The sequence below is a fragment of the Xiphophorus hellerii genome, unplaced genomic scaffold (genome assembly GCF_003331165.1).
Source record: "Xiphophorus hellerii strain 12219 unplaced genomic scaffold, Xiphophorus_hellerii-4.1 PGA_scaffold_75__1_contigs__length_250000, whole genome shotgun sequence".
Classification (NCBI taxonomy): domain Eukaryota; kingdom Metazoa; phylum Chordata; class Actinopteri; order Cyprinodontiformes; family Poeciliidae; genus Xiphophorus; species Xiphophorus hellerii.
Window position 1 is genome coordinate 21,928 of NW_022587650.1, and position 11,240 is coordinate 33,167.

General features: G+C 37.8%; 2 protein-coding genes across 2 annotated transcripts; one reads left to right on the forward strand and one right to left on the reverse strand.

The window, feature by feature from the left end:
- The first annotated feature begins 48 nt into the window (after window positions 1–48).
- On the forward strand, window positions 49–6,490 carry cops6 (COP9 signalosome subunit 6). Its single transcript, XM_032557448.1, has 10 exons — window positions 49–209; window positions 1,531–1,656; window positions 1,849–1,980; window positions 2,654–2,742; window positions 2,846–2,908; window positions 3,003–3,050; window positions 3,150–3,264; window positions 4,013–4,105; window positions 4,440–4,540; window positions 6,134–6,490. The coding sequence occupies exons 1-10, from the start codon at window positions 167–169 to the stop codon at window positions 6,272–6,274; spliced, it is 951 nt and encodes a 316-aa protein (XP_032413339.1). The 5' UTR covers window positions 49–166; the 3' UTR covers window positions 6,275–6,490.
- A 456-nt stretch (window positions 6,491–6,946) lies between these two features.
- and4 (actinodin4) lies at window positions 6,947–10,135 on the reverse strand. Its single transcript, XM_032557447.1, has 5 exons — window positions 10,040–10,135; window positions 9,696–9,757; window positions 9,571–9,615; window positions 9,302–9,465; window positions 6,947–7,935 (listed from the first exon to the last, which is right to left on the reverse strand). Exons 2-5 carry the CDS (start codon window positions 9,748–9,750, stop codon window positions 7,150–7,152), a joined length of 1,050 nt encoding a protein of 349 aa, XP_032413338.1. The 5' UTR covers window positions 9,751–9,757; window positions 10,040–10,135; the 3' UTR covers window positions 6,947–7,149.
- Window positions 10,136–11,240: the final 1,105 nt, after the last annotated feature.

Genomic DNA, 11,240 nt, shown 5'->3' on the forward strand with positions numbered 1-11,240 from the left:
GTTAGAGAACTGATATCAGTATAAGGCATTTAGTAGCACTGGAAAACACGCGTTACTTTGTCCATTCTCTTGCGAGAACACACTAACAAACGTAAACAGGAAAACGAGCGTCTTGAAATGATCTTCCCCTGACGGCGTTGCTTTTGTCGACACAACACCGGACAAGATGGCGACCAGCAATGGTGGAGGAATGGAAGTGGATGGAACAGGCAAGTAATTATAATTTAACCCACCACATAAACCTCGCACCGACATGAATGACCATGGAGGTTGCATCACGTGTTGTGTATTTTGGTTGTAAGTGATCGTAAATGGAGATTTTGTCGTGTTTTAAGGTTGCTGACACAACCAGGATAACGTTCACATCTCTGTCTTCTGTTATTTTTCACTTTGAATGTTAAGCAGCCACTTCTCATTCACTCTGTTCCCGAGTCTGAATTTATTGCGTGAATCTTAATCTTTCCGCACCGACAACATTTTAATGAATCTTTGTTTTGTTTGCCTATTTCAGTCAGCAAACAAAAATGTCACTTGAAGATCACAGTGCACGCATAGTATTTAATCTGTGTATAGTAATTTTAACAATGCATTTGGTAGTAGATACATTTTGAACAGTTTGGAAATGCATTTTTTTCCCCCGGTTCGGTGTTATTCACTTCATTGCTCATGCACTACCTAATGTCAACATATATTTAGTGTATTCTTGTTAGAACATGTCTTTAGCAGGTCTTTGTGTGTGTGTTTTAAATTACACAATTCAGGCTGATGATGTTACTTTTTATTATTACTGTGACATGCAAACCCCTCGGTATAAACAGGGATTTGCTGATAAGACACTACAAGTAAACATGAAAAATCCTGACAAGCATAGACTCTAAAATTCTAATAAATGTTGAAACTAAGATTACAAATAATAATATAATTCAGCAAATAAAATATAAGTCAATTAACTTGTGCAATTGTTTTAGGCAACTACAATAAGCATTTATTAATCAACAAAAAATGACAAAAAATTAAATTGTTATAAAGTGTGATAAAACTAGAGGCATAATTAAGGTAAGATAAAATTCAGTTTAAAAAAAGCAACAGCCAAAACACACTGAATAATTGCCAGACACTTAAAGTTGAGGTTAATCTGGATAAAGTAACAGAAGCAATTCAGATGGTCTATATCTAAGTCTGCTAATTAGTGGGTTAAACAATTATAAACTAAATTTGACTGTGCTTAGTTATCACCAAGACCAGACTGGAGTGAATGCAAACAAATTTAAATCTCTATATAATTATATTTAGTTTGATTGATCTGATTACATGTGAATCTGTGTATAAAAAGCACCAAAAGCACATGGTTTTGGTTTATTGGATAATCTGATAACTGGCACTGCCTCCTCTGCCGATCTCTTTTCATTCTTGTCTGTAGCCATTATTAATTCTTTTGTTGTTGTTTTTGCTTAGATAGTCCAAATTTTTGTGTGTTTTAGTCAATTTCCTGCTAAAGCCCACCTTGTGTGTTTCTTCATATATTTGCAGCCAGCCCCAGTGTTATGGCCTCAGGGGTCACTGGGAGTGTTTCTGTGGCCTTACACCCTTTGGTTATCCTCAACATATCAGACCACTGGATACGCATCCGGTCCCAGGAGGGCCGACCAATGCAGGGTATGTGTGATTTAACTTCAGTTCTTTACTCTTTTACATATGATTATGCATTTATAAAGACAGTACCATCTTAGGGTTTTTTTTGGCATATCTTGACAAGCATTTATATTTTAAAAAAACAATAAAAATTTGTCTATAGCAGCATTAATTTAGATACACATCTGTTGTTTATTGTCTGCTCTGTCTTCTCAGTGATTGGCGCTCTGATCGGGAAACAGGAGGGTAGAAACATTGAGGTGATGAACTCCTTTGAACTAATGTCTCACACCATAGATGAGAAAGTGCACATCGACAAGGAGTATTACTACACTAAGGAGGAACAATGTAAGAATCAATTATTTCATTATCAATCCCAAAGAGAACAGTTTCACAAATATAGAATAGCATAAGACAATTTCAAGGAGTATAAATTCAACGTTTGTGAAAATGTTGAATTTTAACATTTTCACATGTTAAAATTGTAATCTTATTTAAAGAAATAAATAAAATGAAAGCATTATTTCTAGTCATTTTTCCAACTTTGGTAACTTGCTAAGGAGAGACAGAAATGTTTTCAAAACTTGTCTTAAACCAAGTGACTTCATGAGTTGGAAAGAACTGAAAGGCATGAAACAGGTTACAATAGTTTCTGGAAAATCACGTTTTCACAAAACAGAGAAATAAATAAGGATGTGAGATATCATGACCATAATCCTCTACTTCATCTTTCAACCCTCTGGGACTAACATTTTTCTATGCCTGCCAGCCATTTCTTTGCAGATTAATGTAACAAAATTGAATTAAATTTCCAATAAAACATAGCCTTACACCTTACTTTTCAATGTAAGTGAGTCTTCCAAATGAACAATGGCACTGACTTTACCTCAAAATCAGTTGCAAAGTGTCTTAAACACAACAGATTTAATGTTTGGGTGTGCCCGTCACAAAGCCCTGTAGAACATTTGTTTAAGCAGCAATAAAAACTTTTAAAATATGACACCAGTTTTATGTCCCTCAGTTAAACAGGTCTTCAAGGACATGGAGTTCCTAGGTTGGTACACCACAGGTGGCCCTCCAGACCAGTCAGACATTCACGTCCACAAACAGGTTTGTGAACATAAAAGCCAGTGGCAGCAGTTTAAGGCTAATTTCAGTGATCAAAATGATGAAACAACCTTATTTATGTGTTTCTGTTTTCCTTTTGCACCAGGTGTGTGAGATCATCGAGAGCCCCCTCTTCCTCAAACTTAACCCGATGACCAAACACACTGACGTAAGTCTACCTGCATTTCCAGTTCAAGGCTGGAGCAGCTGTGGATGGATTTCATTTTGATCCCGTCGCTTCTGTTTTGTTTTTTTTCCTTCAGCTTCCTGTTAGCGTTTATGAATCTGTGATAGACATCATCAGTGGCGAGGTAAGACTTCCTACCCAGCTCAGTCGAAATGCTTTTTTCTTACCATATTAACTTAATTTCCTATTTATTTATGGGGTTTTTGTTGTTGTTTTTAACCAGGCCACCATGTTGTTTGCTGAGCTGACTTACACTTTAGCCACAGAGGAAGCAGAGAGAATTGGTGTTGACCATGTGGCTCGAATGACAGCCACAGGAACTGGGGAAAATTCGACTGGTAAGTAAGCTTATCGCCATAAATCACTTAATTGGTGCTTGATAATTTCCATTCTAATGATTAATATTTTTTAAAGGGCAACTGTGTTTACAGAGACTTCATAATCCATTTCACTTATGGTTTTGGTTGTGCGTGACTTTTATTTCCAATTTATTTATGAAGTTGTTTTGTTCAATTTTATTTGATGATTGTTCTTTTGTATTTATTATTTTATTTAAAATATCTTCCAGTTCCAGTGTTTAGTGATTTATTTTTAACAAAATTAGTTTATTGGTATTTGAGAGGGCAAACTTGTATTATTGTGCAATTATCATTATATTCATAGAAAATGGTCTTCAAACAATATCGTTTATTACAATAATAATTATTGCAATAATTTCTGGGACAAATTATCATCGAGGAACATTTGGTGTCATGACAGGCCTTCTGGTCGAAACAGACCATATTGACTCTTAAAGGGGTGTTTAGAGGCTGGTTACAAACCGAAACCAAGACAAACATCCACATTTGAAATGATCTGTGTTTATCGAACATCAAAGATTCATATGGTTATTTTTGTAGACAGGCTTGATTAACAAATGCGTCTTGATTTTTTTATTTTTTTGTACATGTAGCACAGATTACATGAGAATATACAATCCCTTCTCATTCAGATCAATTTGATGGTACATATTGTCATTTAAATTAATTTTATAGTTGAGTAACTGGATGCTTTGACACTTATTTGTCCCTCTGTTTTCTGCTTTAGTGGCTGAACACCTTATTGCCCAGCACAGCGCGATAAAAATGCTCCACAGCCGAGTAAAGATCATTCTAGAGTACGTCAAAGCCGTCGAAGCAGGTAAGCAATCATATTTATGAGGCACAGAAGGGGAAAGAAATATATACAGTACAGACCAAAAGTTTGGACACACTTTCTCATTGAATTCAATGAGAAGGTGTGTCCAAACTTTTGGTCTGAACTGAGTACAGACCAAAAGTTTGGACACACAGTTGTGTCCAAACTTTTGGTCTGTACTGTATATGTATATATATATATATCAAGCAGCTGTTACCAAATAGTTCTGCTCCTTTTTTTCTTTTCAAAAACACTTCCTTAATTTTAAGTTGCACTTAGACTACATCCTGAAGCGTTATCTCACTGGATTGATCTTTCTTCTGTGTTTGTGTGACAGGAGAGGTGCCGTTCAACCACGAGATCCTGCGAGAAGCAAACGCTCTTTGCCACAGACTGCCGGTCCTCAGCACCACAAAATTCAAAACTGACTTCTATGATGTATGTAATCCCCATAACAGGATTCTTCTTTTTTTAACAAGCATTTGGGTTCACTTATTCAACTATCTATGTTATGAAGTAACAGGCAAAATTCTTAGTATGAACACGTCAGTCAGCTGATACTTCATTTGCACCAGGAGAAACACATGAGTTTCGAGAACAATTTTTTCTTTAACACTGCCTGATTATATTAAAAGGCCAACAGTTTTATAGAGCTGAGTCAGAAATTGGGTTTATGGATTCAGGGGAAAATGATGAGCAGTAAGTAGCGCATTAACCTATTAAAACTCCATGACTGTGAAGAAAATTGGAGACAGGCTGTGTTATTGTGACGCTGACTTTTCTTATTTTTCATTCAACCAATCAAAGCACAAATAAACTCCAGAGTTTTAAATTTGGCACAAAAATGATTCGTTCCTCCGGTCCAGTGGCAAAGTGGTTCTTGGTCGGTGCTGGGTCTGACTAAGTGGAAAAGGTCAAATACTTTTTTACACAACAAAATTAAGGCTGCATCTGTACAATATCAGTGTGTACAAGTTTCTTATTGCAAGGACTGTTTTGGAGTCCAAATGTTATCAACTGCTAATTTATATACTGATGTAATATTTAGTTGGACAAAGTCTCATGCCTGCAGATGCTTACACTGGACATAAATGACTTCCCAATATGCTAAAGGTCAAAGAAGGTCAGGAACCCGAGGTTAGAATGAAAGGAAAAAAGAAAATTGGCAAATATTGCATCTGATATCTAATATATAAGTATTTGCCAATATAAATGCCACTGCAAGATCTTCTGATATCGTGCAACTCAAAACAACTCAAAACAAATCTGACCATTGTCCTAGAGGAACAACATAGTTGCTGAAAATATATCTTCTGACTGGAAGCAATATTTTTGCGTGGTTGTTCATACTTCTACTTAAATGCGACTGCAGTCAGACTTCTGAAAGCCTGTAGGAGCAGAAGAAGAAAGTTGTGTCACACAGCAGCTCTCTGTGTACAGAAATAATGCAACATTATTGTCAGAAGATTATAACAAGACAAAGGAAGTTAACGAAAAGAAAGCAAAACTAATTGAAATGGCCTTTTGTGGAGCATTTACTGTAACTTCTGTAGAGAAGTTTGTTAGGATGCTTTGTCAAACCAGCAGTGGTCTGTGATGTGCTTCAGTGACAGAGCTCTTTTATAAGTTCATAATCATAATTTTCAGCCATTATTTATGTCTGTATTTACCCCCATCTGATTTCTTCTGGTGCAGAATTGTGATGCATGTCTCATTTCAGTGTTGGATAAAAAGCATCATGGCCCTTCTGACTTTTGAAAACTATCGAATGCAGATCCAACGTAGTAAAACATAAAGACGTGGCACAGATCAGAATTGGTCCGTTCAGATTGCTGTGAAAAAGTTGGATTTGATTGCCGTGTGAACGTAGCCTTAGTGTTTTACTGAAAATTCATGGCTTAACAGAATAACATTTTAAGGCTTTTGAAATGGTGGCAACAGATTAGTGTTGTTCAACAAAACAAGTACAGTAAGTTCAGAGATGAACACTTTTTGCCGTTTCTCACTTTTGTCATTCCTGTTTCCCTGCAGCAATGTAACGATGTGGGGCTCATGGCCTACTTAGGCACCATCACCAAGACCTGCAACAGTATGAACCAGTTCATCAACAAGTTCAACGTCCTGTACGACAGGCAGGGCATCGGCCGGAGGATGAGAGGACTCTTCTTTTGAGCTGGACAGGGAGGCAAACACTCTTTTCTGTTCTCTCTTTTTGTTTGTGTTTAAATAAAAAAAAAGATTTTACACCTTCAATCTATCCAAAAACCACTCAGATCAGTTTAAAACCTCTCTACAGCAGTGAGATCGCTGAACATGGACGTTATTTTACCCGGTTCGTTTTATTGTTTCACGTTTCTGTATGTAATAAAATGGTTTTTTTTCATGGTGCTTTGTGTCTTCTTCCAGAAGGTAATTCTTTTGGGCTTTTACTATAGTAATTATAAAGACCACAGAAATGTATAGGTCTGCAGTTTTAAACAAGCCCATGAAAGTTTTGTAATGTGAAGCTGTGGGTTTATTATCAGGAGCTTTGAGGGTTTTACAGTCAACTCGTTTTTTGGGGGGTTTTTTTAAGTTGCGTTCCTGCTGTGTGACTGCCTGCAGAGGGGTTGAAGGAGGCAGGTAAACGTGGCAGCACAGGAAGCCGTAGAGACTAACATGGATAACCTGAGTCAGCATTTGTTTGGGTATTAAATGCACAGCAGAAGCCGACATAATGACCCCCTGCTTGTGTGTTAAGCGTTTACAAGGTTTGTTTTTAGCTGCCATGTGGCTCTGGGAGGAGCAAACCTTGTTCTTCCATCATTTTGCACCTTTTTAAAAGGCGAAATTCAACTCATTAACTGATGAAAACCAAATTTATCTTATTTTATTGCTTCTTTACTAAAACACTGGCTGACAACAGCATTTTTTTTAACATTGTGACAGTGATGATAAATACAATAAGATGTCTTTTTAATCATATCAACACATTTCTTTGATAAATGTTTCAAAGTCCGTGGAAACATGAGACTTTTTTTTTTTTTCTCAGCCAGTGAGAGGACCGCTCACTCGTCAGCAGGCTCATCAGCGGCATCATCTGGCTGGGGGTACTGGAAGCGGACCGGGTCATACAGTTCATCCCTGGGGTCATAAGAGTGGTGGTGGAAGTAGGGGTAAGGGTGGAAGCTGAGTTTCTTCTCTTTGAGCGGAGGAGGCGCTGGCTCCTCTACGGCTTCCTCTTCTTCTTCCTCGGGTGGAGGAGGAGGTGGGGGCGGGGGGCCCATGATCTTCCCCTTGATAGGTCTTGGAGGGTTGTCAATCAGGCAGTCGGGGTCCCAGTAGGGATCGCAGTCGTACTCCATACCCTTGAAGACGCGGATGGGGGCCGGAGGAGGAGACTTCTTGACCAAAACCGGGGCAGGCGGAGGCAGCTTCTTATGATGAGGTTGCTTAGGAACCACCAGCGGGGGCGGCGGGGCTTTCTGCGGGGTACAGTGGGGGTGGTACCGAGGGTCGCAGAGCACCGGAACGGCGCCAGCGGGCAAGTAGACGATGTGCGGCTTGCAGAGGGGGTCCTTGTTGTTGCACAGGAAAAGCACATCAGCCTGGGAAATGGCTGGAGCGAGAGGAAGAGGAGGTGGAGCCTCCGTAGGATTGATGGGCTTTGAGACTCCTTTCATCGGGGGTGGTGGAGGAGGAGCGGCGTATTTGCACCTCTTGTCTGTGACTGGGTCGCACATGATCATTGGCACACCCAGTTTGCTCTGGAAGTAGGAGGCGTTTGGGCCGTAGGCGTGCTCCAGGTACCTCATCTGCTGGTAGAGCATCCGCAGCTTGTCGATCTCATAGAGCTGAGAGGAGAAAGGACAGATCAGTGTGATTGTCACAATCTACAAATATGCAGAAACTTTGTTGATATTCTGTTAATATAAAAAAATATAACATTTTGCAATTGTGGTGTTTCCATCAGATAAGGAAACTCAATTAAAATCTCATGTGAATAGGTTAGTTCATGCAATAAGGCATTAAAAAATAACTTCCTTTCATCTTCTTCATCTAGTAACATCCGGTTATTGATCACGTGACTCGTGTGATCCAAAAAAAAGTATTTCCATTGATAGCATTGCAAAATACACTATTTTTTCATACAGCCAAAAAACCACCTCATCGTAGTGCAATAACTTAATCTTTTTAATTGTCGCGTTTTCTATTAAGCAAATTTATTTTAGTAATTTCAATTTGTGCAATTTTAAAGTCAATGGGAACTTAGCTAATCCCACCACTTAGGTAGGGGTGTCATACTCATTTTCACTTTGGGTCATATCAAGATCATGAATATTCTCATAAGACCAGTTGTACCAGGATGTGTTGGGAAAAAGAAAAAAACATTAACAAATTGTTCAAATATTAATAAATAGCTGCCTCTGTATTCAGTAAATACTGCTTAAGATAAAAAAAAATATATATATTATTTTGATGTAAATTGGCAGTATAGGGATAAAAACTGCTTTGATTGTTTAAAATACTATTTAAGAACACAACTGTTATCTTGAAGGTTCTGTTTATGTTTTCCTCTTAAATACAGAGGTCCACATAAAAAGCTATGGCGGGCCGGAGTTGGCCCCCGGGCCCTGAGTTTGAAACATTATCTTAGAAGGAGCTGTCTGCGTGTGAATCTCCAAGCAAAAGTCTCAGACTAAATACATTTTTATTTTAGCACTTTTGACACGGTGAGAGGACTTTTTGTGATTTTCACACCATAATGTAACTTTTGATTATTTCTGTGTTCCTTTTCAGTTGCCTTTAAACAACATTTTTAGAATTAAACACTTACTAGCATTTAAAAGTACAATAGTTATAATAGTTCTAGGCGCTTTCTAGCACAGCTGCTAGGCAAAAATTACTGTTGGGGTTGGTTGTCAGTCACGTGACAATTAAAAAACAAATGGCAGGTACTCAACACGTAATAAAAGAATAATTACATTTTTTCTCTTTAGCTGAAAAGAAAAAAGTGAGCAAATAAAATAATAGAAAATTGGCTTGGAAATATTCTGTTCCATTGTAAACAACTTGATTCTGGTTTTGACACGTTGGATAGCATGTCAGTTTATGAGGTGTTGCTTGGCGTTTTTTCTACTAAGATATTAAATGAAACATTATAAATTGAAAGCTAGTGAGAACTGATTTGGTTTTGGCATTATTATGGAAGATTGTTACCCCCTCGGTGTGCCCGATGCTGCTGTAGTATCTGTAGTACGACTGAAAGTCCGGGTTTCCTCGGTACCACCTGGGATCCGCCGCGTTGCGCTTCGGTCTGGAGTGAGACAGGAACTCGTTGGCTTTCTCCGAGTGGATGCTCACGTCACTCAAAGGCACCATCTCTGTTAGAAAAAAACCCCACAATTTATGAAAATAATATTTTAAAAAAAAAGAAAATATCAAAGACTGCTTAAATTAAAATGCTTTGAGAGACTTAGGATCTGTACCTTCCTGTTTGATGGCACTGAGCAAAGATTTGGCCTCCAACAGGCCTGCGAAAGGAAATACGTTTATTGATTATTGAATAGTGGTTTCCAAAAATAGCTGCAAAGTCAAAGAAATCAACACTGACCTGAGAGAAAGAGGAGACCGCATAGCGGCCCCAGCAAGCAGGATAAAGAAATCATGTTGAACCTGCAGCCCACAAAACAAAAAAAGGTTCAAAAATGTGCAATTTATATATATACAATAATCAACTTACTGATCCTTGTCGTATTGGATTGGCTTAAAAAATTTCTATTTAAAAAAAATGCTAAGAAATTAGCACATGTTAGTATTTGTATTTAACATATTTTCAGAAAACGATAAACAAACCCTGATACATCTGCCCCTAATCTTTAAAGTACAGCTTAAACACAATTAACTGAATATTGTAGCTGCAAATTTATTCATGATGCAAATAAATGTTCCACTTACCAGGCCAAGGAGGCTGTCTCCACTGGTCCAACTGGACCGGGTGGGCTAAATATCAAACCCCTCTGTCCTCCTTTCAGTAACTTTATCCTCTGTCCAATTGGATTTCCCCAAACTTTCAGACCAAAATCTTGTCTCCTCCTCTTAAAAAAAAAAAAAAAGTTTAAAGTGAACCCCCTTCAGCACCAATTAGGAATAAAAAGCCTCTGGACCAAGGCCATAAACAACAAGACTTCAAATGGAAACACCCCATTAGGTCTGGAAGGAAATCATCACCTGCTGGGACCAACTACAAGCACAGAGGGAAAAAAATGCCTCAGCAGAAAAAAAATCTGTAAACGAAACCATAGATCACAACCATAAAGGTATATTTATAAAGAAGTTTTCCAGGTTTTTTTTAAAACATAGCTATGTCCTCCAAGTGGTTATTGCAGTTGTAAGAACACCTGCTTTCCCAGCAGCTCCACATCTGAGGACAGCTATCGAAACAGCTGCATTTTCACACTTTTTGCCTCAGCATGTTCACTATTAAACTTAAAGTGCTTAGCATTGGGAAGCATTCTTTCACAGAGATGTCATTCCATATAAACCTGATATAGTTAATGACCTGCCGTTTTTTCTACCATGGAAAAGTCACATAGCCATGCAGAAATCTGGTAATCTCAATTACTGCGGTAATTGAGATTACTGCAATAATCTCAAGACACAGGCGTCTTGAAAGAGTATTTTTAACTAGACTTGAATGTTTATTTGGATTTCAGGTAAAAGACCGACACAAAGTAAGCAAATACTTGTGAAGTGGAAGAAAATGATAAATGGTTTCACAACATTTTTCAAATAACTTGAAGTCTGGCATGAACTCTGATGCTCTTAAGAGTATCAGTTACCTTTTCACAGTGACCCTTTTTTTCAGTAAAAAAAGGTCACTATGTGTACAATTTCATATTAGTTTAAATTGTTAGCAATTATTGAACATATAGAGCTACAATTTAAGAGTTTGGATCAAAGCTCGCTGTACTTGTGTGTTAAAATGGCTTAGTCAAAGTCCAGACCTTGATAATTGAGATGTTAAATCTGAAGCTGAGCTGTAACTACAAAGTTGAGTCAATGGGGAATTTATTTAAAAGCATCTTTTTTTTTTTTAAATGGAAAATTTTTTATTTCCCACCCCATCCATTTCAAAATTATTCATCAGTGTTGGTCT

What these genes read in the sequence shown, in the direction of transcription:
- cops6 (XM_032557448.1), top strand. Translation starts at nt 167, where the DNA reads ATGGCGACCAGCAATGGTGGAGGAATGGAAGTGGATGGAACAG. An exon ending in GGAGGGCCGACCAATGCAGG is followed by an intron (nt 1,657 to 1,848) that starts GTATGTGTGATT and finishes CTGTCTTCTCAG; the next exon opens with TGATTGGCGCTCTGATCGGG. An exon ending in AACTGGGGAAAATTCGACTG is followed by an intron (nt 3,265 to 4,012) that starts GTAAGTAAGCTT and finishes TTTCTGCTTTAG; the next exon opens with TGGCTGAACACCTTATTGCC.
- and4 (XM_032557447.1), bottom strand. Translation starts at nt 9,750, where the DNA reads ATGATTTCTTTATCCTGCTTGCTGGGGCCGCTATGCGGTCTCCTCTTT. An exon ending in CGGTCTCCTCTTTCTCTCAG is followed by an intron (nt 9,616 to 9,695) that starts GTCAGTGTTGAT and finishes TTCCTTTCGCAG; the next exon opens with GCCTGTTGGAGGCCAAATCT. An exon ending in CAGTGCCATCAAACAGGAAG is followed by an intron (nt 9,466 to 9,570) that starts GTACAGATCCTA and finishes TTTTTCTAACAG; the next exon opens with AGATGGTGCCTTTGAGTGAC.